Genomic DNA, 26,269 nt, shown 5'->3' with positions numbered 1-26,269 from the left:
TTTCCAGCTATCCAGATGTATCCCTAGCTTAGAGTTCCAGGATTTCCATAAACCTGCGTATGTATGCATGTCTGTGTATGTGCACACAGAATCAGGGGTACCCTCTGTTTCCAGCTGCTAGAGGGTATGGATGTGACTGTGCTGGGCACCCAGTCATTGCTGAACACCGAATTACCCAGTCTGCAATACTATTCCTTTGCAGTTTCTGCCCATTTTGCCCTGTAACTCACAACTGTGTGCTCACCTAGCTCTAGGTTAGGAGAAGGCAGTGGCACCCCACTCCAGTGTTCTTGCCTGGAAAATCCCATGGACGGAGGAGCCTGGTGGGCTGCAGTCCATGGGGTTGCTACTAGTCGGACACGACTGAGCGACTTCACTTTCACTTTTCCCTTTCATGCATTGGAGAAGGAAATGGCAACCCACTCCAGTGTTCTTGCCTGGGATGGCAGAGCCTCCTGGGCTGCCGTCTATGGGGTCGCACAGAGTCGGACACGACTGAAGTGACTTAGCAGCAGCAGCAGCAGCTCTAGGTTATATGGCTTTACAGAAGTCAACAGATTGTTATTGACAGCATTAGCAACAACTACATTTATTGAGTGCTTACTTTACATCAGTATTATCCTAAATGCTTAGGATAAAATCTTATTTAACCCTCAAACAGCTCCACAAAATAGTTACTATTATTCTGGTTTTACCAGTAAGGAAACCGAAACTCCTAAGAAGAGTAATCTGCTGCAAGTTATGCAGCTAGGAAGTAGTAAGACTTGGATTCTAAATGAGGACACACTCTAAAATCCATGCCTTTAACTATTGTGCTATAAAGAGGCAAATGTTTCTGAAAACATATTATTTATTCTTTGGAACATGAGCCTATGTGTATGTCATAGAAAAAACTGAGTTAACTAACCTCTGTTAACAATTGAGTGAGTCCATGATTTTAAAAAATAATGATTAATGGTGTCCCATGGCTTGGTCAAGTGGCCAATCTCATTAACAAACAGAGCTGAGAAGGAGGTTATTCTTGGTAATCATGCAATGGAGAAAACCCTATACGTAAACAACCCTTCCCCCAACACTTTCTGTGCTGCACCTGCTGTCTTTGCTGGCTTCATTTATCCTGGAAGGGCTAGGAAATATTTCATTTCCCAAGTACAGCCTGAATAGGTAGCAGAGAAGAAAGGTGGTTGGTCAACAGCCAACACTGTGATTGACTGGTCATCCAGCCTCAGCGACTGCTCACTGAAGTCATTTCGCCTCTCTGTCCTATTTTGTTACCTGGAAAATCAGACTGTGAATAAGGATTTGAAGAATTACAAGGTTAAAAACGCAATAGAATTCAAGGAGAAGCTGTAGAAAACAACAACAACAACAACACACACAAGTCTTTTCCTCATCTAGATTCTAGATGTGTGAGTTGGGAAGAACGGAATCAGTGACACCAGCGTTTGGGGGTGGTGGAGGGAAGCAGCAGAACCGAGGAGGTTCTTTTCTGAGCTGCCAGATGGGAATTATCTGCCCCTCAACGGCACTGATCTACATAATCTGGCTATAATCAAACCTTTTGGAGACGAATGGTCATCAAGATTCAAGAGCGTGTGAATGGGAGTCAAGGGGAAAGGCAGGAAAGGTAAAAGAGGGTTCTCATTTGAGATGTACCATCTCATGGTCAAGGCTCTCTTAAAGAGTCCTCTCTCTGCAGGCACCCAGAGAGATAAGGTTAACAACTCTGTTGAGTTAAGGAATATGAGGCTCATTTTACAGGTGGAGGTGGCTTAAGAGACTTCATTTAGGCCTTACCATTAATGTGTAGCCAGATGAGATTCAAAACCTTATCTCTCTGATGCCAATGCTCTTTTACGATACTATGCTGTTTATGTCATTGAAACGTAACTGAAGTCCTAGAAATTTTCATAATTATAGTCACTCATTCATTTACTTGCCCATCCCTTTATTTATCCTATAGCAGCTATTCAGTACTTAAGGTTCAAAACACTAAATCTTAAACACTCTGCTGTATTCACTTCCCAGTTCGATAGGATGAAAACCTTTTCTTCTTAACAGGAATTAAAACCTAGTTTTCACAGTGCTTTCATGGAAGAGAGGCTAGTCTGGAAATCAGAAGTGAGTACAAATGTGGTATCTTGCCCTTGTTGAGCGAGCTATAAAGCTATTATTCGTGACTCTATAAAGAGTCACGAATACATGCATATTCGAGTTGTGAGAGTGAGTTTGCTTTGTGGGATGTCATCGTGACCATGGGCAGTAATGAAGGACAGTAGGCCCCCCTAGGAAACTCGTCCTTCTGCCTCTGAAGTCCACCTGCAATTCTAGGGTGAAACTCTTTGCCTCAAGCTACCTGAAGGTGGCTTGGCAGCCTCCTGGTTTCAACTCTGGACCTCTTTAGCCTATCTTTCTCTTCATATTCCTTTTTTTGCTTCTCATCATGATTCTGCTTCTGTTACAAAACAGAATTAGACCAAGTTAGAAACTCTTAACTCTCCCAGTAACCTGAAGAAGTTGTGTTCTCTTTGTCTGGAGTTTCTAGACCTAACCATTGAGTTCATAGAAGCCCTTTGCCTCTCAAACACTCCCCTGGGCTTTCATTCATAGAAACTTCCCTCTCTTTCTTGGACACCAAGCTTCAAATTGATCTTTTTAACCACTTAAACTTCTCGTCTGCTTTCTAGTCTCCCCCCACCTCTTTTTGGATCACCTTCAAAGCTTTTGAACTTGTTCTACTGCTTTTGATCTGAAATTCTCCATTTCTGTCAAAGCCTTCTTTCTCCCTTAATCTCTGTCTCCTTTGCTTGGTCACCAGCTAGAAGGGAAGTCACTTCCTCCTAAATTCACACTTCCTGGATTCATTGTCCTCATTTATCAAATAGTTTAGTGTCTATGGGCTTCAGGAGCCAGGACAGCTAAGTAAGACACATTACTTACTTGACCCGACAAGTCTGATGGTGTGAAAATAAGAACTTGCGAAATTATTATAGTAAATGTCTGACGGAGAATGCTGGGGACACTATGGCGCAAAGGAGGAAGTGATAAATAGATTGACTGGTCAGAGAAGGCTTGACAAGAAGGCTTTGAACTGGGTTTTAAAAGATGAAAAAGAGTTTCCCAGGAAGATAAGTGAGGAAAAAGCTTTCCATAAACAAGAAACATTATGTGCCAAGATCTAGAGGTGTGATACAGCACATCCCACTTAGGGAAGCTGTTAGTTTGGTGTCCTCTGAGGTTGATGCTGAGACAGGTGCTGCACGAAGTGAGGCTGAGGAAGAGTTAGACGATGAAGCACCTTAAAGGCCTTGCTGAGAACTCTGGGTTTTGTTCTGAAGGCCATGGAGGATGAGTGAAGGATTTTAAGGAGGAGAGCCATAACAGTCAGGTTTAGAAAGATAACCTGAAATTATAGCAAGGAGAATGGATACATGTGGGCAACTGCAGGTGGAGAGACCAGACAAGAGATTATTGCAAAATTATAGGCAAAAAATGAGGAGAACATACACGGAAGCAATGGTAGTGGGGTTAAAGAAGGGGATGGAAATATTAAAGATGTTAAGAGGTCACGTCGACCTGACTTTGTGACCAACTGGGTATTAGGAATGAGAGCAGGTTTCTGGGCAGGGCAACCAGGTAGATATTGATGTTATTCATTGTGATGGAAACAACCAGGCAAGGGACAGGTTAGGAAGGTAAGGCAGAAAGGCACGCCTGTGTAGGGTGAGGTGAGGTCCAGGACACAGATGCTGTTTGGACATCTTCTTTCTGTTTTGCAGCCATGGCTGAAGGCCTTCAGGTTACAGTGCCCGACAAGAAGAAGGTGGCCATGCTCTTCCAGCCCACTGTGCTCCACTGCCACTTCTCTACGTCCTCCCATCAGCCGGCAGTCGTCCAGTGGAAGTTCAAGTCCTACTGCCAGGATCGCATGGGGGAATCCCTGGGCATGTCATCTCCACGCACCCAGTCTCTCAGTAAAAGAAACCTGGAATGGGACCCTTACTTGGATTGCTTAGACAGCAGGAGGACTGTTCGAGTGGTAGCTTCTAAACAGGGCTCGACTGTGACCCTGGGAGATTTCTACAGGGGCAGAGAGATCACGATTGTTCATGGTAATAATGCCTCTGTTTTTAAGGAATGGGAGGGAGGTTGGTTTCATTCTTCACAGGTGCAAGAGGATGTCAGCCATGCACTTTTTCAGTCTCTCAAGACTTTGATTTTATGGGAGATGATAGCATCAAGACGCTTTCATGAGCTTGACCTTTATTCTGATAATAAATTTATTATTAGCACTGAATTGAAATAGGTCTAGTGAAAGCTTTCTCAGTCAAATACTTTACACCTTGACACCAGCCTTTATTGCCCTTAACTCAGAAAGTAAACTTCTCTAAGAAGTTCTTTGCTGGGAAAAGGGATGCATGTGTGTAAGTGCAGAGCCAGGTCAGTGCATGGCCCAAGTCCCAGGCAGTTTTGCATCTGTTCCACTTTTTCTCCTGGTCCCTAAATCTTTGGACAAGAAAAGGTCCGAAGTCTGGTATAACCTACTTGATTATTGGAATTTTGAAGATCTCCTGTGAACCAGTCTTGGGCTTCCCTGGTGGCTCAGATGGTAAAGACTCTGCCTGCAATGCAGGAAACCCAGTTTCCATTTCTGGGTTTGGAAGATCCCCTGGAGAAGGAAATGGCAATCCTCTCCAGTATTCTTGCCTGGAAAATCCCATGGACAGAAGAGCCTGGTGGGCTAACAGTCTATTGGGTCTCAAAGAGTCAGATACGGCTGAGTGACTAACACTTTTCACTTCCTGTGAACTCAGCTCATTTCCAGGAGTCCAGGTTAATTCTGGAATTTACTTGGCTTTCAGGGGCCTCTGTTAGCCTGGTTGAAAGCAAGGGTTCTATTCCTGAAACCAGCCTACAACTAGACCAGTTTCTGTGTGTGAATTCTCTCACCTTAGGGATGATAGATTTTATCATTGTTTTGTTGTTTGTTTCCAATAAAGCAAACATCACATCAACCACCATTCAGGTGAAAAAATAGAACACTGCAGACACCCAGAAGCACCCCACTTCCACCCACCCTCTGTTGTTCAGTGTTTTCTTCAAAGGACAGAAATTAGAACCAGGTCCTTCTCTTTGTGATAACAGACGCAGATCTTCAAATTGGAAAACTCATGTGGGGAGACAGCGGACTGTATTACTGTATCATCACCACCCCTGATGACCTGGAGGGCAAGAACGAGGATTCCGTGGAAGTACTGGTGCTGGGTAGGTGACAGCCCTCAGCAATATTTTCATCTTAGACCGCTTGTACTGCTCCTTCTTCTCACTTCTCCCTGCGTGTATCAGCAGGTTGCACACACGGGCTTTATCTTCGGTGCACAAACTGATTTTAGAATATGTTCTTTATGAGCAGGAGCAGTATCTGTTGTATTTTGTTTCTTGGCTGCTGTGACCCCCTTTTTCGCATTGCCTAAATGTTTCTTCTTCTTGCTTAGCTTTTTTCTCCTCCTTTCCACTTGTACCTTTAACCCTGATTTCTTTCTGCTTATTCTTTACATATGCTGCTAGTGAGGAAAATGCCAGCCGCCTTTGAAGCAGGGTAGAGACAGGAGTTCACTGGTGTGTTAGGATCTCCTGAGGCCTTTGGGCGTCTTTTTCCCATTCAGTTATCTCCCCTTAAGGCAATCCTAAGGAAAGATGGCTGTGCACTTTTAATAAGAAAAGGCACCCAGTGCAAAGAGCTCTGGGGTTGACCTGCTGGTGTGTAATTGGAGGGCAAATTTCTTGAAAGCTAAAGTGCCTGAATTAGTCTCAAAGCAAATATAATCTCATCCTTATTAATATTAATTCCCTCATAAGTGAAAACTCATTACTTCTGGCTACTTTTCTCTTTTGTGGCTTAGAAGACTGTCAGTGGGAGATGACCTCCTTGTATAAAACTGAAGAACAGAGCACGTATTTCAGGCTCTATAAATGTTAGTTGAACAAGAAAATTGGAATAAAACATACAGAAATTAAGACAAGAAACAGCATTAACGATAGGATAAAATGTACATCCTTGAAGCCATTTTCAAAAGAAATTACATTTTTTGTAGCGTCTAAGAAACCAGGTGATAACAATTTGGGGGCACAAATAAGGTGCTTTCTTTTAGAGGCAAATAAAATTAAAGGTTACTTTTTACCCCCTGTGAGAAATTCAGTGACCAGGGAGAAAACGGAATTTTCTACTGAGGATGTTTAGTGTTACTCTGTCATGACTGGCAAATCAGGTTTACTGTTGCCTTGATTTTACAGTTTACAAAATGGACTAAGGTAACTATTTATTAATTATTAACCCTTTAATAATAATCAACAAATTGATGCTTTCAAATTGTGGTGCTGGAGAAAACTCTTGAGAGTCCCTTGGACTGAAAGGAGATCAAATCAGTCAATCCTAAAGGAAATTGACCCTGAATATTCACTAGAAGGACTGATGCTGAAGCTAAAACTCCAATACTTTGGCCACCTGATGTGAAGAGCCAAGTCATGGGAAGAGACCCTTAGGCTGGGAAAGATTGAAGGCAAGAGGAGAAGGGGGCAACAGAGGATGAGATGATTAGGTAACATCACTGACTCAAAGCACATGAATTTGAGCAAATCCTGGGAGATAGTGAAGGACAGAGGAGCCTGGCATGCTGCAATGAGTTAACTGCTGTGATCTGTAAAAGAAAGGGAAATATGACATATATTCAAAAGGAAATAAAAATGTAAAAGGTTTATATTGACATTGTAAAAGACTACAGGGAAGTCAGATTCAGGACCTGCTGTGACTCTGTAAATTTGTAGGAATTAAAAAGATAAATTTCTGCCTAATAACACAACTCTAATGGTCAAGTTTGAAGGAACAAGTGGCTCATTGAGCCTGCAATTAGCTAATTGTGAACACAAGTTATTTGGCTAGTGCAACCATTTGCAGCAAAGTAATTGCTTGTGCAGGAAAAGGAGGCCAGGTAAAAACCACTTGAAATAACTTGGTCCCAGTTCTGCAAATGTGGGGAAATAAACAGAGTGAAAGCCTTGTCATTAGAGGATGTGCTGAAGTACATGAAGGGCATTCCTCTGGATTGAAACCTACAGAGTAACTTGGGCAAAGATGCTATCCTCAGGACCAAAAGGTGGGTGAGGGGAAGGCTCAGATGAAAAGGGTCAGCAATGATGGGAGAGAAGATAAGAAAAATTAGTGTTATCCTAAAAAGGGATCAGAAAGGCCAAATGTGGATGCTGCAAATCAGACAGAAGCAGCACATTTGTGAGGTAAACAGATACACAGTGGAGTTCTTAGGGAGGAGAAACACGTAATTCTGCTATTGTTGTTTAGTTGCTAAGTTGTGTCTGACTCTTTTGCAACCCCAGGGACTGTAGCCTACCAGGCTCCTCTGTCCGTGAAATTTCCCAGAGAAGAATACTGGAGTCTGTTGCATTTCCTTCTCCCGGGGATCTTCCCAACCCAGGGATCGAACCCGTGACTCCTACTGCGTCTCCTGCATTGCAGGCAGATTCTTTTCCACTGAGCCACTGGGGAAGCCTGTATCCCACATTAATTAGAAATGTTCAAAGCATGGTAAATTTGCCATGTAAACTTTTTAGGGCAACACTGGTTGTGTTAGTTAATTAAAGGTGTTAGTTTGAAATCTAGGAAAATTTTCTGAATGCAGTATTTACTTTCCAAATGCAACATTCTGAATCTTCTTGGTCTTGACACCCTATTATGGAATTTTTCAAAACATTGTCACAGTTTTTAAAATTCTAATTATTTAGTGGTTATATCCTTCAGGCCTGTTCATGAGGTATTCTTTCTGTGTGAGATCAATAGAGCAACCTGATTTCTGAAGTCAACCTCAAGGAGATAAAGACCTCTGTAGGAAGATAATGCTGACTACAACCGTCACAAGCCACTTGTGGTCACTGAACTTACTATGAGGAACAGTTGGAGGAACTGGGAGGATTCGGTCTTATGAAAGAGGACTTGGGAAAGGGAGCATGGGAAGTCTCTCCAGATGTCTGAAGTGAAATTGTGTAGGAGAGATTGGAAACTTAGCCTATGTAGCTAGGTAAAACTAGAGCCAGGAGTGGAAGTTACAAAGGGAGGGAGTCTGTCTCAGGATAAAGAAAGAACTGTTAACAATTGGAGAGACATCTGAAGATGCAGTGTTCTTAGGAGTATTAATTTCTATGTCCTTAAGAAGGTGGAAGATTTCTTTTGAGTTATTGTATCAGGTATTTATAGGAAAAGGTGTTCAACTCATTTATTTTTGAGCTTTACTTCAAATTTAAAATTATTGGTTTAAAAAGTAGATGAATAAGAGTGCTGTGACTACTCTGATAAATGAGAAAATAACTTCCTGGTAATTCAGTCCTCTTGACAGAGATAAAAGGGTTACAAGTTGGTTACAAGAACATACAGGATAGCATTCACTCAAAAGGAAGCCAGTGGGAATGCACCGTGGTCTTTTGTGGTAGGTCAGTGTTAAAAGAACTGATTCCACAAGAATCCGAATAAACTTGATGGAGGCTTGTAGGAACTGAAACGAGCTCTTCTTAGAGGATGATCACAGCTTGAGGAATAGAAAGCTGTAGAATTTCAGATGCCCAATTAGTAAGGGAGATAGTTAAAGGGATGAATCAGAGGCAAAGTTAAGAAGAATTTGTTTTTTTCGTTATACTCACAAAGATAAAGTTGGAGAAGATTATGAAGTGTCTTATATATCAGACTAAGCACTTTGTGTTCCATCTGAAGACTCTGAGGAGCCAGTGAAGAAGCCATCACAGACGAATGAGATTAGAGTTCAGGATCAGAGCAACAGTGGCAGGGTAGACAATGCATTAGACAGGGGCACTGGAACAGAGGGCTCAGTTATGGGCCTGCAGCAGCAGGGTGAAAGGGCACGAGATTCGGAACCAGAGTAGTGAGCTGAGGGCAGACAGCATGGGAACTCTTCTCAGAGGGAAGTGATGGACATTGAGAGAGAGGGGTGTCAAAAGGACACCATGGTTTATAGTTGACTGGGTGGCCAACTGTTCTGTCAACCAAGGGAGAGGCTACAGATTGGAAACCAGGCTGGAGAGGCCGGAAAATGAGTTTGGTTCTTAATACATGGAATGTGAGATGTCTTGATGACAGTAGAAATATGGTCTGGAACTCAGTGCAAAAACAGGGATTAGAGATTCATGAATGATAGTCACAGCCATGAAAGAATAGATGAGTCACCCAGAAAGATTATATAAAGTGAAAAGGGCCAAGGACAGAGCCTTACCAGTCTTATACTCTAGTCTGACTTCCTGTCAGTGGTGACATTGGTACTGCATGTACATTCGTCTTACTGTCCCTTACAACATTGGACCCTTCTCAGGAGCGCTGGAACATGAGCTTTTCAATGGCCAGGACCAGCTCTCATTCATCCATTTGCATTGGTTTGCAGAGTTTCTAGAATAAAGAAGTTTAAGTGAATGTTTTTTTAAATGATAAATGGGCAGAATCTGTAACTAATACTTGCTTTGTACCTCTTAAATATTAGTCAATGCTGAGTATGTATTTGTTGACTTATGAAGTGTTAATACAATAAATGTTTACAGTCTCAAGTGAGATATAACATCATTTAATCTCATTGGTCATGATTCTTTATCTAGGTATTTAAATTTTTCCTAGTGACAGAACCATCAGGAAATATGGTTGAAGCCACAATACCACACAACCTATCTATATTACGAAGCTATAGAATGCTCCCTGGCATCAATCATGTTTTCAAAAATGTAACTGCTGCTTTAGGTAATGGTTTTTACTTGTCCCAGATTTGCTTTAGTACTTCATTTCATTTCTCAGTGAAACTCTATAATCATTAACCTAGGCCCTCACTTCAAAGACATAGTTATCCTGTCTTTACTGCTTACCTCCCCACTGAGTATGACCTACCTTCTTTGCCCCATATGTCTGAACTATCTATGAATTGTTGCTGATGCTTCTTTCAAAGGTTCAGAAATATCCAAAGATGTGATTTAGAGAAATGCGAGGATAACCACTGATTCACCATTAAACTCAAACACTGTACTGAACACTTTTTAATCTCTTTTTGATGATTCAGAAGGTAGAGTCATTCTGAAGAAATGCACGTGGTGTTTAGGGTGCTTTGAGATGATAGTGACAGGTACCTTAGAAATATTTAGAGAGATGTTTGGGATTGTAGAGCCATGCCAGCAGACAGTTACAGAAGGTGGAAGTGTCCAGAAAATCTGTCACCCTGAGATTAGACATTGGTCTAGGATCAGGAACAATCTGTTTATAACCTGGAACCATGCCACTGTTTGAATAGGAATAAAGTTCCCTCGGGCAGTTCCAGCTGGCAGGAAAAGGACTTCGCCATTCAGGAAGGCTCAAGTAGGGAAGTTGCTATTTTAAAATCTAAAGGCAGCTCCCCTTGTTCTTACTTCTTTCTGTGCACAATGTAAGGGCCTGACCCCTTCTTTCTGATGTCTCATGTGATAGCTTGTTTCTTAAGGGCCAAAAGAAAAAAGGAGGCAAAGGGCCCCTTTATTTTTTTTTTATTGGAGGCTAATTATTTTACAATATTATATTGGTTGGTTTTGCCATACATTGACATGAATCCGCTCCGGGTGTACATGAGTTCCCCTTCCTGAACCCCCCTCCCACCTCCCTCATCCCCTTATCCTCCCTCTGGGTCATAAAGGGGAAAGGGCCCCTTTAGGGGACAATGAACACTTGTGCCTCTGGACTGAGAAAAGAGTAACGACATGAGCCTGTTTCAACGTGGAACAGGTTCTCTTGTCCAGGTTATCAGGATAAACAAGATGGCTTTAGCGTCCTTTCTATAATTTTGACTTTATCTAAAATATCCACAAATTGCAGAATTAACTCTATGTAGGTGATGCCCAAATACTGCTGTCCTGTTTTGTTTAATACTGCTCTGTTTTAGGAAAAGTGATACCTCTTTATTATAAAAACCAAACAAAACAGAAAACACAAGAGAAGAAAATATCTTTTAAAAAACTCACCACCCAGAGCTAACTATTGTGTTCTTCAGAACTCTTTAATTGCAAGGGACAGATTCTCAAACTTGGCTTAGGGGAACTTTTTGGCTTAGGTAACCAGTAAAGTGAAAGTGAAGTTGCTCAGTCATGTCCGACCCTTTGCGACCCCATGGACTGTAGCTTGCCAGGATCTTCCATCCATGGGATTCTCCAGGCAAGAATACTGGAGTGGGTTGCTGTTTCCTTCTCCATGGGATGTTCCTGACCCAGGGATCAAACCTGGGTCTCCAGCACTGCAGGCAGACTCTTTACTGTAACCAGTAAGCCCAAGGGTATTCCTAACTTCAAGCATGGCTGAGTTCCAGTGTTCAGATTATGTTTTAAATATCTCCATCTCCAGCAGGCTGTCTCCAAATGTGACCCCTAGCAGATCTTTAACACCTTTGATCTCAGGAGGATAAACTGCCTCTTTCCATAGTGTGGCAAAAATCCTATTGCTGGGGGTGGGCTGTGCATTCTGAGAGGAACATAGGGTACCACCAGCCCCAAATGAACCATATGAATTGAAGGGAATAGTAGTAGCTTCATAAAGAGAAATTGGACATTTGTTTCCAAATGAAGAAGAAAAGAATGCCAGGCAGGCAAAAACACAGAGTTTATATCTTTATGGAATTCATCAATTTCTGCTTCTTTTTAGGCCAAATGCAATGCTATTCCAGGAGGCCAGAAATAGGCTTGCTCCCAGCAGGTCCTTGTGAGTAGGCACTAAGTTGGAATTGATTCTTCCCTGTGAAGGTAATGCAGCAGAATTACCTATGTTTTCCTGTCATGCTTCTGTTTTCCCTTCCATCTCCTCCTGTGAGTTATCCTGAAGTACAGCATATATTACCTTCACAAGAGGTGGAGAAACAGGCATACATTAAATTTTTAAAAAATCAAATTATTCACAATACTGTGCCTGAAATTGTTATTCTGGTCTAAAATCAACTTTTTGGTCTGCTAGCATTAAAAAGCCATTAAGAACATAATGAGAAATCAGGGAATTCTAGGGAGGGACATCTCAGAACTAGTGGTCCACTTTAGGGATTTTTGATAGGAGTGTGTTTCTGTGGCTGTGCAGAAATCTCAGGCACACACCCTCTGTCAGCACTGCCTCAATTTGAATCCCATTGTACTACCCGCCCCCCCCCTCCCCCCGCCATTAGTTCTGGCTGTTTAGAAAGATTACTTGTTGCCAAGACTCCCCTCCCCCTTCTCTTCCTCCCTGCCAGCCCATGCTGCTAACCAAGGAGATTTGCCGATTAGAAGGGCTTCAGCTCAGAGAGTTCCCATGGCAACAGACTCCTCAGAGGTCTTTGTTGCCTGCTAAAACTTTGATCTCTGAGAGTGGCTGCTGCTATTTCTCTCTAAGATTTACAAACAGGAAGAGGAGAAAAGAATTGGAGGAGAAAAAAAGTTTACTCCTGGCCAAAAGGAGAGAAGGTATTAATTACAGCCACACTCTAGCCATAAATCTGGAGGTTACTCCTTTGGAACATCTTCCATTTGGGCTGTTCCTACATTTTCATTTGTAGACTCGATTATATTTCAGCTATCATGGTTTCAAATGAAAGACTTAAAGTGGAGTTGATTCCTCTTGGAAGGTGGACCTATTCTATCCATCGTCAGATTTCCAGAAGAGTCGAGATAACTGCACTGGCTGCCAGGAAAGCAGAGACACAGAACTAAAATCGGGAGAGAGCTTTTTAGGCCCCAGACCCACTGGCTTTTCTCCCAGCCCTTTCTCTTAATTCTGGCCTACTCTGCTCTGAGCTTACCTACACGCCTCTGTTGATCTTGGTTTTGAGAAGAACCAGAGTAACGTGTTGAAGGGGTGGAGAAGAAGGAAGAGGCAGAAAAATCAGCCAGGCATCAATAAGAAGTTGATTCTGTTTACTGGCTGTCAGTGAGCCTTCTACCATCTGAGGAGTGATGTGGGGTTTGTGGTTGCTCCAACGACTGGAGATCATGCTTTTCACTCTTTGCAAGAAACCTTCACGCCTCTTTATGGCATAATCACAACCTTGTTCTTTGATGGGCATCATGGAATGGAGTCAGTTTTGTTTCAAGTGTGACTTGTATTTGCATTATGATTTAACTTTTAACCAGTCTTGTTTGCATACTATGTCCCTAACACAGGGAGGATACAAAATAAATAAAAGGCACTGTTCTGTCCCTATATAAGTTACCATCTTTTGATAAAGATGAGTATTATATTTCTGAGGCAATGAGAGAACAATACAATAAAAGTTAAAAAGTGTATTGATATTAAATATCTAGGCTACTGATTCACTTTTGCCCCCCAGAAGATATTTGGCAATATTTGGAAACATTTTGGTTGTCACAGCTTGTGGGATGCTATGGCATCTAGCGGGTAGAAACCAAGGAAACTGCTGAATATCCAACAATGCACAGCCCTCCCACCTCCAATAAAGGATTACCTGTCCCTACATGTTAATAGTGCTAAGGTTGCAAAACCCTGATCTTGATCAAAGGTCAGTCTGGATACTGGATAAGATCCACTATGAAGGGCAGGGGCTTTGGGGGGTCACATTTATGTGGACTCTGTGCAGCCATATAACCTTTAATGACTCAATGTTGATGAGTCATGGTTTCCTTATCTGTAAAAATGAGGGAGGAAAAATAAAAGTTAACATGGAAAACCTATTGTGAGGATTAAACAGCACAGAACGCAAACTCAGTACATGTCAGTTCGGGGCTTCCCTGGTGACTCAAGGGTAAAGAATCCGCCTGCAATGTGGGAGACTTGGGTTGGGAAGTTTGATTCTTGGGTTGGGAAGATCCCCTGGAGAAGGAAATGGCGATTCACTCCAGTATTCTTGCCTGGTAAAGCCCATGGACAGAAGAGCCTGGCAGGCTACAGACTGGGGGTCACCAAAGAGTCGGACACAAGTGAACGACTACATAGCAACAACAAAATGTTAGTTTCCTTCTCCTACTTCTTCCCATGCCCCACATCTAATTTGCAGTGTGCCACCCCTCATCTGAGGGATCCCTCTACAGGGAATTCTGTGTTCTGGGACTCGTCCTAGAGAGCGATTTTCCTTTAGCCTGTTCCATAGGCAGAGGTTTTAACGAGCCATCTGAATTGGCGATCCTGTTAATAGGTTCATGTTTTTTCCGATGACATCTGTGCAGTGCTGTGTCGTGGTGACCCTAATCAGCCCCGTGGGAATCTTCCTGCTAGTGGGTTTCAGGGATTCTGTCCCAGCATGCAATCTTTTGGTTGCGATGTTTCGGTAGCTGTTGAAAGCCCCTGTTTCTCAGTTAATTACACAGTGTTTGCTACCTGACCTACATACAAGGATGAGGTCATACAGGCCACTTGATGAAGGCCGGAAGGGTTTGGGGAACACCTAAGACTTGGATTAGGGTCTGGATGGACTTGGAAAGACTTTAGATAGGACAACCTTATAATTTCTTGTCCAAATTAGGACACTCTTGAGAGTGAAAAGGGGATACTTTAAATAATTTATATCAAGACAACAGGCATACAGGTGTGATGATCACCCCGTCTTTAGAGATAATCACCTGTAAGGGTTTTTTGTTTTTAAATAGAGAACAGAAGAGCCAGAGGAGCTGGGAGCAAATTAGTTTCAGCTCACCTTCACCTGCTGACCCCAGGATGTTAGCAGGCATTCTAATTAGGGAGCCTATGGATGTGCACCAGCTTCCCTGGTAGCTCCTGCCAATGCAGGAGACCCTGGGGCGGGAAGATCCCCTGGAGAAGGGAATGACAACTCACTCCAGTATTCTTGCCTGGAGAATTCCATGGATGGAGGAGCCTGGTGGGCTGCAGTCCATGCGGTCACCAAGAGTCTGAGACCACTGAGCAACTAACACTTTCACTTTTGCAGGACTGTGTACATCTCCATCCATTTACTAGAAGCAGGCAAAGAGGTGGTGGTTTGCGGTACTACTTGTTCATTGAAAAATGTGTGCGAAGACTTCTGAAGGGTAAAGGACGTTTAGGCTCTTCACTGCCCTGGGTTGTTAGGAGAACAAGCGAAGTCTTGAAGGCACTCATTGCCCTCCCCTCACCCACAACCACCCAGCCCCGAGCTGCGACTGCTCTCCCCTCCCCGCTTCCTCCGTCGAAGCCTTTATCCCGCCTCACTATTTTTGCTTCACTTGTTGCTCATCACTGTGGGAGGAAACTGGGCCTTCAATTAGTGCGCATTCCTGAAGCCCGCGGTTGCCGTGGTTACCCGGGCGGGAGCGGGAGCAGCCGGGTCAGCTCGCCGGGCGCATTGTAGTCGGTGCACCGGGCGGGCGGCGGCGAACGCGCCAAGCTGGTGCGCGTGAGGGCGGGGACGCGGCCGGCAGACCGTGGCGCTGGGGCCCGCGGGAGAGTGGGCGTCGCCGAAAATCGGCTCAGCTCTGGAAAGAAAGAATGGCAGCCCTTGAAAGCCAGTCAGGAGACAGTGACGGCAGTTTTCTCCAGAGCCAGCTGCCGGTTTTCGTTCACAGAGGGGATAGTGCCTCTGAGTTTGCTCTGGGAAATGCCCCATGCTCAAGCCCCTCACACTGAGAGGGGGCTGGCCATGGAGGAAAGGGCAGAGTTCTGACCATCCAAGGCCTATCAAGCTGTGTGCCCCTGAGGTCAGCCTCGGACCTCCTGGGCTTTTTTGGTGAAGGAAACTAGCCATTTTGATACCTTTGCATCTGTGCTATCTGTGCTGGTCTGATGGATGGAGCACAGTGAGCTCAGGAAATCACACTGGGCACCAAGAAACTAAATTTCCTTCTTCCATTAAATCCCACCCTCCTCTATGCTATTTTGGAGTCAAATCTACCTGTATTGAGCATTTCATCTCATGCCAAGTTGAGCATGTTATATTACTAATAATACCTTTGCATCTGTTCACTCTTTAAGACTAGGGAGTTGGATCACTATAGCACTTTGCAAAGGCAGAGTGCTTCACAATCATTTTTATTATTACTTTTAGTAGTTTGCAGCAGCACAGTGAATACCTTTTAATTAGCTCATCCTGTGTTATGTATTCAGTAATCATTTTCTGGTCACAGCTTCAAAAGGTGTTGAATTGTTAACCATCTCCAGTCCAAAAATTAGACTTGAGTTATGCAAGTAGAGCAATAATGCCACAAACACAGATTTCTGCTTTGCTCATTGCAAAGACTAGAAATGCTTCATATTTCTAACGTCTCTAAATTTAGAACAAGCAAAGCTTGAGGCGGACTGAGATATTGGGAAGGATACAAGAATACCCGTGAATAGGCCCAGGTTCTACTCCTGGTTTGATTATTAATCAGCTGTGTGATTTGGGGTAAGATTCTTAAGCTCTCTGAACCTCAGGTTCTTGAAAATATGAAATGGATTATGGATTAGATGACCTCTGAAATCCTTTGTAGCAATACAATCTGATTCTAGAATTCTGTGTGAATAGAAGTCAGTGCCTTAGGCTAAGCTTACAACCACTGCCCAAAAGCCTGAAGCGTTTATTAACAGTTAATTGCAGATGGTCTGATACCAGTCATTTTGTGGAGAGAATTCAGTGTCAGAATTACTCCCTATAATTTGAAGTGAACTAAAATGAAAGGGACAAGAAGAGAAAAAATACACACACGAAATGCTTACATAGTTTAAAAATATAAAAGAGAAGCTATTCCACATTTGTGATGGATAATCATGAACTGTATATATTGAATGCATGGTTGTCATGGGAATATAGAATAAAAACAGAGATGTGTGTGCCCTTGGGAAATTTCCAATTTGGGGGGATTCCAAATAGTCATAGAAACAACTTTACACTTTAAAGGACCAGAGAGAAACATCTGCTCTTCTCAGAGACTTAGGAGAGAAACATTCTGAAGGGTTAGTAGCTGAGACAATAGGGGTGGATATAGTACATCACTGAAAATGGATCCAGGGAATGTTAGGAAAGCTTGGAAGTATGATGAAGGCCAGATGTGCATTAAGCAGAAGGGGAAAGGAGGGAACCTCAAGGATCTGGGGAAGAAAAACATTCTAGATTATCCTGAACAGAAGGTTCATTTTATAATATATTGGCAAACCCAAGGAGGACTCCAAGCTAGTATATTTCAGAGAAATGGATGGAGATATCAATGTTGTCAGTAGTTTGGGCACCACATGGATGAAAGGAAGTACCATTTTTCCTTTTCATAAGTTCCAGTGTATAACATAACGTGTCTTATTATTACTTATATATGTGTCTGATAATTACTTAATCAAGTAATTAAGTAGCAGATCTAAAAATCTGAAAACAAGTTTGTCCTATGTACCTTCCATTGTACTTCAAAGGCTTGAAACAGAATCTGGATTTAAGTTTTAAGACTAGAGACAAAAACCAATTTGGGGATCTCTCTGTAATGACTCGGAGAAGGCAATGGCAAGCCACTCCAGTACTATTGCCTAGAAAATCCCATGGATGGAGGAGCCTGGTAGGCTGCAGTCCGTGGGGTCGCTAAGGGTCGGACATGACTGAGCGACTTCACTTTCACTTTTCACTTTCACACATTGGAGAAGGAAATGGCAACCCACTCCAGTGTTCTTGCCTGGAGAATCCCAGGGACCGGGGAGCCTGGTGGGCTTCCGTCTATGGGGTCACACAGAGTCGGACATGACCAAAGTGACTTAGCAGCGGCAGCAGCAGCTGTAATGACTGCCTTGAAAATACCCTAGCCTGGTGGCTTTCAGCTTGTAGGGTTGGGGTAGGGTGGTGCTTCAGTTCCCCGAGATGGCAAGATGGCATTTGGGGATATTTCAGTGACCTGAAGATCTTCCTGACATTGAGCCCTGAGTCCAGGGCTGCTAAATATTCTCCAGTACATAGCATAGTGCTGAATGAATGGGCAGTTCCTTTAGATCCTCATTAAGAGCCCATTTCCATCTGGGATGGATAAAAGGCACTGTGGTGAACAGTAAATCAGAAGTCTAGCATAGAAAACTTGGGATTTGCTGCTGGGAGAACTTCAAGGTCCTGATGGGTGAGGTGAGGCTTGTGCCAGGCTCTTAGGGATGCACCATAGACACAGTCCCTGCTCCAGAGGGGTTTCCATCCTGCTAGTGGAGAAAAATGTAAAGGAATCACTGCAACCAAGATGTGTTCTCATGAAGGTGTGTACAGTGGTCATCAGGAGCATGGAGGAGGATCACCCTCTCAGAGCAGTATTCTTAGAGGACTCTGTCAGGACATATTTCGGAGTTTTGTAGACTGTGCATGGTATGGATTTGACTGAAGCAGAAGTTCATTAGCTAGTTATCTTAGTACAGAAGGTAAGTACGTCCTGCATTGAGGACCTGGCCAGCCACGGAAAAGGGATTAGAACCTTGGGGAGATGTTACCAGGACATGGTCTGTTGTTAACATACAAAAATAATGCCATGGGTAGGAGAAGAGTGGGAGACCAGGGAAGGACTGTGTCTCTGAGGGAAGGCCTCATGACTAGGGGGAACCTGTTGTCAAAAATGCCCCCCAAAGCTGATGAAAACATGGAATTTGGCAGGAAGATAGTCCTTTGACCTTGGTAAGTCATGTGACACGGAAGCAGATAAGTAAAGGTGAGTTCTTAACCTCACACTGTTGGACAAGCTGCATGGGCAAGCCTGTGACTTTCAAGCGTAGGGATCATGTCTTCTACTCTGTGTCTCCACCTGGCACAATACACATTTCTTTATTGATTGAATGAATGAATTGGAGACATTCCAAAAATGAGCTTGTTCTCGGGAATATGTACCAAGAGTTTAGTTGGGGATAACTTCAAGTTTTCAGTGGCAGAAAACAGCTGAAATGGGGAATTATATAGTTAAAATCTGTAAGTTATTTTATTCACCATGATTGTTTTCTGCCCTCATCATTCAACCCAAAATATGTGAATGTTTTGGGCTGTGAAGTTTCTGATGGTATGGTATGGTATCATATTGGCACATGCATATGTGCATTACAAACTATTAGTATGCTTGATTCATTTGGTCTATTCATGTGGAAGTTTCTTTAAAATAATGGATTCTGCAAGGTTTGGGGAAAACTGAGTGCTTACATGAAAACTATTTTCTACTCATAACTTGAGCTGGGTTTGAAAAGAGTAAAGGTGGCCTATTTGCGGGGTCTGTTCTCTACCCTTTTCTTAGACATTAAAATAACTTCTGATTGCCACTCTAACTGAATCCTAGAAGAATGACAGTGATTCACAAGTGTTAGTAAAGTGCGGTGGAAATCTGGAATGTATTTACTGCAGTTGTTCGGACTCTCAAAGATCAAACCTTCATTGGATATGATAGAATAGAAGAGAATGGGAAGAAAAGAGCATTTCTAACTGACAACAGCATTTCCTAGAAATTGTTAAGCAAGAAGCTGAAAGCAAAATGACGTTCAGAAATATAGGATTTCAGTATAAATCCACTTTTTAAATTGCCTTTAGCTCCAGGAAAATATAGGTCATGGTACAAAAGCCAGAGAGCTGTTCTCTCTCTCCCTCTTCTCTGTACTGTTGACATGACATAGTGGTATTATCAGCTATCCCCAGACTCCCACTATGTTCTGAATTTTGAAGACATTTAATTTTACCCACTTTACTGCCAAATTCTGTCACTCACACCACACTGGGGCTAGCCCTGCATGGGGGCATTATGGGAAGGCTTTACCATCTTCTGAAACTTCAGCTTTTGGCTGTTGCTTCAGGGAGAATGAGAAGCCTGATGCATGTCTCTCTGTTGGAATGACAAGTTTTGTGAACCTCCTGTCCATATTTCTTATTGTAAGTTTTTTAATTATACATATAAAAAATCTAAAAATGAAAGCCCCTTCATTGTTCTTCATGATGCCCATTCCAGTTCCCCAGAAATAAGGGCTAACAATTTGGTGTATCATATTGTTGCTTTCAGATTTTAATTTGAACATCGTGCCTAGAGCTTATATTCACTAACATTCTGTTTGTAGAAGTAGTGTCAGAACACCGTCAAGATGTTGTTTTAATCAGTCTCTGGGGAAACCCAGCTTTTGTGTTTTACCCATCATAATTATATCTGTGTTGATAACTCAGTTGGTAAAGAATCTGCCTGCAATTCAGGAGACCCCGGTTCCATTCCTGGGTCAGCAAGATGCACTGGAGAAGGGATAGGCTACCCGCTTCAGTGTTCTTGGGCTTTCCTTGTGGCTCAGCTGGTAAAGAATCCACCTGCAATGTGGGAGACCTGGGTTCGATCCCTGGGTTGGGAAGATCCCCTGGAGAAGAGAAAGGCTACCCACTCCAGTATTCTGGCCTGGGGAATTCCATGAACTGTGTAGTCCATGAGGTCGCAAAGAGTAGGACACATCGGAGTGGCTTTCATTTTCATATATATCCCTCAGTGATTGCAAACACATGATCTCGGGGTTTTATAGTCCCCAAACATATTTTGCATGGCTTGCCCAATGATTTTTAACAATCTATGAATCAGTTGCCAGCATCTGAAAATCAGTATTCTTTAGATAAAAATCTGAGGTCTGGCTAATCTTGAAAAATAGGAAGATTTGCAACCTTGAAGACACATTTCTGTGAGGTAACAATTGTCTAGAGGTGGGTAGGAGCAGCCGCTACAGATACAATATGCTGTTTGCCATACCCTTAACTGCTGTTGGTTGTATTACAGAAGGGCAGCTGCACTTGTTTTCATTACCTACTGGTCCATATAAATATATAGAGTTGAATTTACAACTGTAATCACTAACTATCAGATTTGAGAGTAGAAAATGTTATGGATACGGTGACCACATAAATAATTGTCCAAATTAGAAGACTTTGAAATTAAAAAGGGATGTTCTTAATAATTACACCAGGCATAAACCAGGACTGTCCTAGACAAACCACATAAATAATTGTCCAAATTAGAAGACTTTGAAATTAAAAAGGGATGTTCTTAATAATTACACCAGGCATAAACCAGGACTGTCCTAGACAAACCAAGATGTAAGGTCTCCCTATTTATTGATCTCTTCCTTCCTTGACTAATGAGAAAACTGAATCCTAGAAAGAGGAAGGAATTTGCCTGTTAACGGTCAGCAAGTAAACTCATGGCAAAGCTGCCTTCCTGATTCCCAGTCCCCTACTTTCTCCAATAGAACATGCTCTGTATAACAGGTGTGAGCACCATATCCTCCTTCAATTTTGTATAGTTAAGGATTTTATATTTATAGTTAATGATTATCACGTAGCTAATTTTCTGGAGAAATTGTATACAAATCAATAGCTTGTATCATCGGTAACATTTCTATTATGAATGTAATTAATGAAATGGGCTACAGTACATAAACGGATGTTTAAAACATTGGTAGGCTTGAGAACTAGAGAGTGAACACAATAAATGTCTCATTTTTCTAGACACAATAAGAGATATATTTAAAAGTGCTAATTGTCCATATTTAAAAAAAACCTTAAGTTATCTGATAACTGTCTTGATAAAAAGCAAAGAATATTGACTTTTTGATCATTGGCTGTTGCCTGGTAATTAATACTAATTATTCCTTTAAGACATGTCTAAGATCCTAAATTCCCAAATCCTTGACCACCTGTCTATTACCTTGTTGATTTCCAAGAAATATTTGTCCACAGAACACTCCATATGAGACCAATGGATGCTCTTCATCACTTGCTTGGACTTTAGCCCCATATCTGTGTCTCTTGTAGGGAACTGGACTGGACCACATGTAAGCTTTACCGTTACCTCTTAGCCTTTCATGAAGGCTGAGGCCAAAGGCTAGTCAGAAAACTCTCCTTCAGGATGCCACTTCCAGTGACCTAGTTGGCCCCCACTTGTCTTTCCGAGAGCCCTTGCAAGCAGCAGGCTACTCTTACCATATCAGTGGCACAAGAAGGAAGACAGAAAGAGGAAACCCTTCTTCCAAAACCTGAAACAGAGCTAACCGAGCGGCCCGCTCCATGCTTCATTTTCCTTGGAATGTACTCTGGTCCTGACTAACTTTTCAAATGTGGGACCATGCAGGAGAATGACAGGGACACATTTCACTACACTGGCCTTGTAGTTGAGGAGAGCCAAGAAAAGTCAAGCGGAGTCCTCTCACCTGGCTCCCTTACAGCTTACCTCTGCTGCAACATCTTCCTCTAGTCCTGCAAGAGCTCCTCTTTTCTTTGCCTTTTGTCAGACCTGCTTTTCTGTGGAGTGATTTGATAGAGGAGAGGATCAGTGATCAACTATGTCCTTTAGGCTCAAAATATAAGCCACACACATGGGTAACTTTTTCTTTAACACACCTCAACAGGAAAAGTTGTCTTCTGAGTCAGAGAGACCAGGCCACAACTCAGTGCCTGGAGCTGTGCTTTGTAATAGTGATGTGTGGCCACTGAGCCTTTGAAGCATCAATATTTTGGCTACATTTATACAAGTGAAAATATTATGAAGCTAATTTCATCTTTTTTTAAATTTAAACAACATACCTTTTTATTTACAACAAAGCCAACTGAAACAGCTACAAAAGGAAATCTTTTCAAACAAAACACAAATTTACCAAGATAGAACTTATTTTCAACAAATCATATTTTTCCATAATATAACTGTTCACAAAGTTTTTCATATGAATTGTTTCATCCCTCCTCCCCTAGAACTGTGTACAGTATGCAACCCTGTCCCTAAATGGTGGGGGGTAGGGTGGATAGAATGTGCAGATGCATACATACAGGATGCTTCTATAGGTGTGAGACATCTCTGGAAGGATTCACAGAGACTCATAACAATGGTCACCTCTAGAGATGGGTCCTGAGAAGCTGGGGTCAGAAGTGAGAAGCCCACTTGGCACTGCATGCCATTTTATACCTTTTAAATGTTGAATTCCATGAATACAGTTTTAACTTTAACAAAAATGGGATCATACTATACACTGTATTATAATCTCTATGTTACATGATGTTACAAGCATCTTTCCTCATTAACATTCCATCATGTATAGATTCTATATCTTAGCTTTATGGCTTTAACAATTCTGTTAGTAAAGATATAACAACTATGTGTCATCCCACCAAACTAGGCTAATCATTTGAATTCTCAGTGGCAATTCCATCAATCTTCCTTCGATATATCCTGAATTATATACTTTGTGCCAGGCCCTGCTGACTCATATGGTGAAGAATCTGACTGCAGTGCAGGAGACCCAGGTTCAATCCTTGGGTTAGGAAGATAATGGCTGTCCACTCCAGTATTATTGCCTGGAGAATTCCATGGACAGAGGAGCCTGGTGGGCTATAGTCCATGGAGACGCAGAATTAGACACAACTGAGCAACTAATACTTTTACCTTTCACTTTGTGCCAGGTACTATATTATATATATATATATGTGTGTGTGTGTGTGTATATAATATATAATAAATATACAACTCATTGAGTCCTATCAACAGTTCTATGAGGCAGGTACCATGAATATGCCCATTTTATAAAATTTAAAACACAAAACTGAGGCTTAGAAAGATTAAATAACTTGTCTAAGGTCATAAAGTCATACATTCTAAAATCCACGCTCTTTTAACTTCTTTTTGTCCTAGATTGAACCCATTCAATCTAGGAGAGACAACTCTCCAAGACTGAGCTTGTTAGTTCCTTAATTGATCTCAAAGCAGCAGTGTTGCCTGCATACATTTTTATGTGGTTTCAACAGTGAGAAAAAGAATGGTGAACCAGGCACTTCACCACACAAGATAAGTCTACAACATTAATAATTCATCTCTTTCACAGCTGATGAAAATTATGCATAGCACATTTTACTTTACAAATTACAAAAGTCTCTAAAGTATATGTGCTTGTGAAAAACATATCGAACAGTCTATTCAGTTAATACACAAACAGTAATTACAGTATTAAAAATTTTAAAACATACCTATGTACAAAGTTGGGGCTTCCCAGGTGGCACTAGTGATAAACAGCCAGCCTGCCAATGCAAGAGACAAGAGATGCAGGTTTGATCCCTGGGTCAGGAAGATCCCCTGGAAAAGGGAATGGAAACCCACTCCAGGATTCTTGCCTGGAGAATCCCATGGACAGAGGAGCCTGGCAGGCTACAGTCCACAGAGTCTCAAAGAGTTGGACACAACTGAAGTGACTTAGTATGCACCCATGTACAAAGTTAGTTGTTCCATCAGTAGGGTCAATGACCCATGTAGGATTGTCAGTTAAGACACCTTTTTTACCCCAACTGCCACAGATTACCGGAGAAGGCAATGGCAAGCCACTCCAGTACTCTTGCCTAGAAAATCCCATGGATGGAGGAGCCTGGAAGGCTGCAGTCCGTGGGGTCGCTAAGGGTCAGACACGACTGAGCGACTTCACTTTCACTTTTCACTTTCACACATTGGAGAAGGAAATGGCAACCCACTCCAGTGTTCTTGCCTGGAGAATCCGAGGGACGGGAAACCCTGGTGGGCTTCTGTCTATGGGGTCACACAGAGTCGGACACGACTGAAGTGACGCAGCAGCAGCAGCCACAGATTACTCACCAATGAAACTGCAAGATGTATCAGTTCAGTTCAGTTGCTCACTCATGTCCAGCTCTTTGCGACCCCATGGACTGCAGCACACCAGGCTTCCCTGTCCATCACCAACTCCCGGAGCTTGCTCAAACTCATGTCCTTCGAGTTGGTGATGCCATCCAACCATCTCATCCTCTGTTGTCCCCTTCTCCTCCTGCCTTCAATCTTTCCCAGCATCAGGGTCTTTTCCAGTGAGTCAGTTCTTCGCATCAGGTGGCCAGAGTATTGGAGTTTCAGCTTCAGCATCAGTCCTTCCAATAAATATTCAGGACTGATTTCCTTTAGGATTGACTGGTTGGATCTCCTTGCAGTCCAATGGACTCTCAGGAGCTTCTCCAACACCACAGATCCTTTTCCTTTATGGAAGAGGTAAGCATTTTTTCAACTTTATGATCAGTGTCTGTTTGTATTAGTTGCTCAGTCATGTCTGACTCTTTGCAACCACATGGACTGTAGCCTGCTAGGCTCCTCTGTCCATGGGATTTTCCAGGCAAGAATGCTGGAGTGATTGTCATTTCCTCCTCCAGGGCATCTTCCCTACCCAGTAATCGAAGTTGGGTCTCCTGCATTGGCAGGCAGATTCTTTACCATTTGAGTCACCAGGGAAGCTAGTAGCAGTTACCAAATCAATTGGAGAGCTTTTACTCATAGCATTCGTTTCATTTCTTAGAGCTTCATGAACCACCTCTCCAGCTTGACTTGCTAGGGTTACTGCATAACCAATGCACTTGTGCCAAGGATCAACCACCTCCTCTTGCAGGAGGACATGAAGCTGGGACCCCCCAGCAGGATCCAATGCTGGGCTCTTCCAGAGGGATAACTAATTTCAACTTGAAAAAATAAAAGCGCTATTTTAATGCTATTACTGGAAATGCTAAAATTGCCAGTTACTCACATTAATTTCTACTGGACAGAGCTATTCTATAGGCATATGGCATGCCCATAAATGAAGTCAGATTCAGTTGCAGGCTTAGGAACCATAGTGGCCTTTGCCGTCACAAGTCTGAAATGAGTAGAGTTTGCTAGTTGTTACCTAGTAGAACTTGTTTACTAACAAGGCTGCATGTGATAGAACCTGGTAGGGGCAGAAGTTCTATCATGGCCTTTACATTTGCCTGGATATGAGAACATGGTGGAAGCACTCAGCCCTTCTTTCTGTATAAGTCAGGCCAGTTTTTTAAAAGACTAATTTCCTTCTAGGGTGCTGTTTCTTGCACAGCTTCCCAGGGTCCTGAGCAGCACCTGTTCTGACACCAGCCCTTAAGTTTCTGTGCTATATCATGCAGAAGGCACATGGTTCCATACCACACCAGCTGTGGGTGCCATATGGAAAAGCCATACCATATACATTGAACAGAGTGTTTCTGAAGCCAGAAGGAATGTCGAAGAATGTGTAACTGATCTAGCTGTATCTTTTCCTTCCCTTTGAAAATTTTAATCATTGACATATCTTTAGTCTATAAACAGAATCATGTCATGTAGGGAGATAATTCTGAGTTAAAACCAAGTATGTACTTTTGTTTTTATATGGACAAGGGGCTGTATATAGATGTATGAAGATGTAGGTTGCCCATTTAGATACAGATGTGTTTGACTTTCCGATAAAATATGTGGCTGTATAAATGAATGGAGATGGTATGTATGAAGCAGGACTGTTTTTGTATTTGAAGCAAAGATCTCCTCCTTCTATAAT

The 26,269-nt window shown here is 42.4% G+C and overlaps 1 protein-coding gene and 1 long non-coding RNA gene across 7 annotated transcripts in view; one reads left to right on the top strand and one right to left on the bottom strand.

The window, feature by feature from the left end:
* The window catches only part of ILDR2 (immunoglobulin like domain containing receptor 2), an 80,500-nt gene that overhangs the window by 22,657 nt on the left and 31,574 nt on the right, over positions 1-26,269 (top strand). For all 6 annotated transcript variants that reach the window (XR_008682768.2, XR_016037341.1, XR_008682766.2 and 3 more), the window contains exons 2-3: positions 3,780-4,112; positions 5,146-5,265. Coding sequence is in view for 3 of the 6 variants with exons in the window: in XM_055402775.2 (XP_055258750.2) it covers positions 3,780-4,112; positions 5,146-5,265 (453 nt within the window). In the remaining 3 variants the exon portion in view is untranslated. The remainder of the gene's footprint in view (positions 1-3,779; positions 4,113-5,145; positions 5,266-26,269) is intronic.
* LOC148778251 (uncharacterized) lies at positions 22,082-25,433 on the bottom strand. The gene is made up of 3 exons (XR_016037342.1): positions 24,544-25,433; positions 23,928-23,978; positions 22,082-22,214 (listed from the first exon to the last, which is right to left on the bottom strand). It is a non-coding gene; the product is annotated as an uncharacterized LOC148778251 (long non-coding RNA).

The sequence above is a fragment of the Moschus berezovskii genome, chromosome 4 (assembly GCF_049115385.1).
Source record: "Moschus berezovskii isolate FMDL1 chromosome 4, NW_MosBer_1.0, whole genome shotgun sequence".
Classification (NCBI taxonomy): Eukaryota; Metazoa; Chordata; class Mammalia; order Artiodactyla; family Moschidae; genus Moschus; species Moschus berezovskii.
Note: the sequence above shows the minus strand (reverse complement) of the source record. Positions and strands in the feature narration are given on the sequence as shown.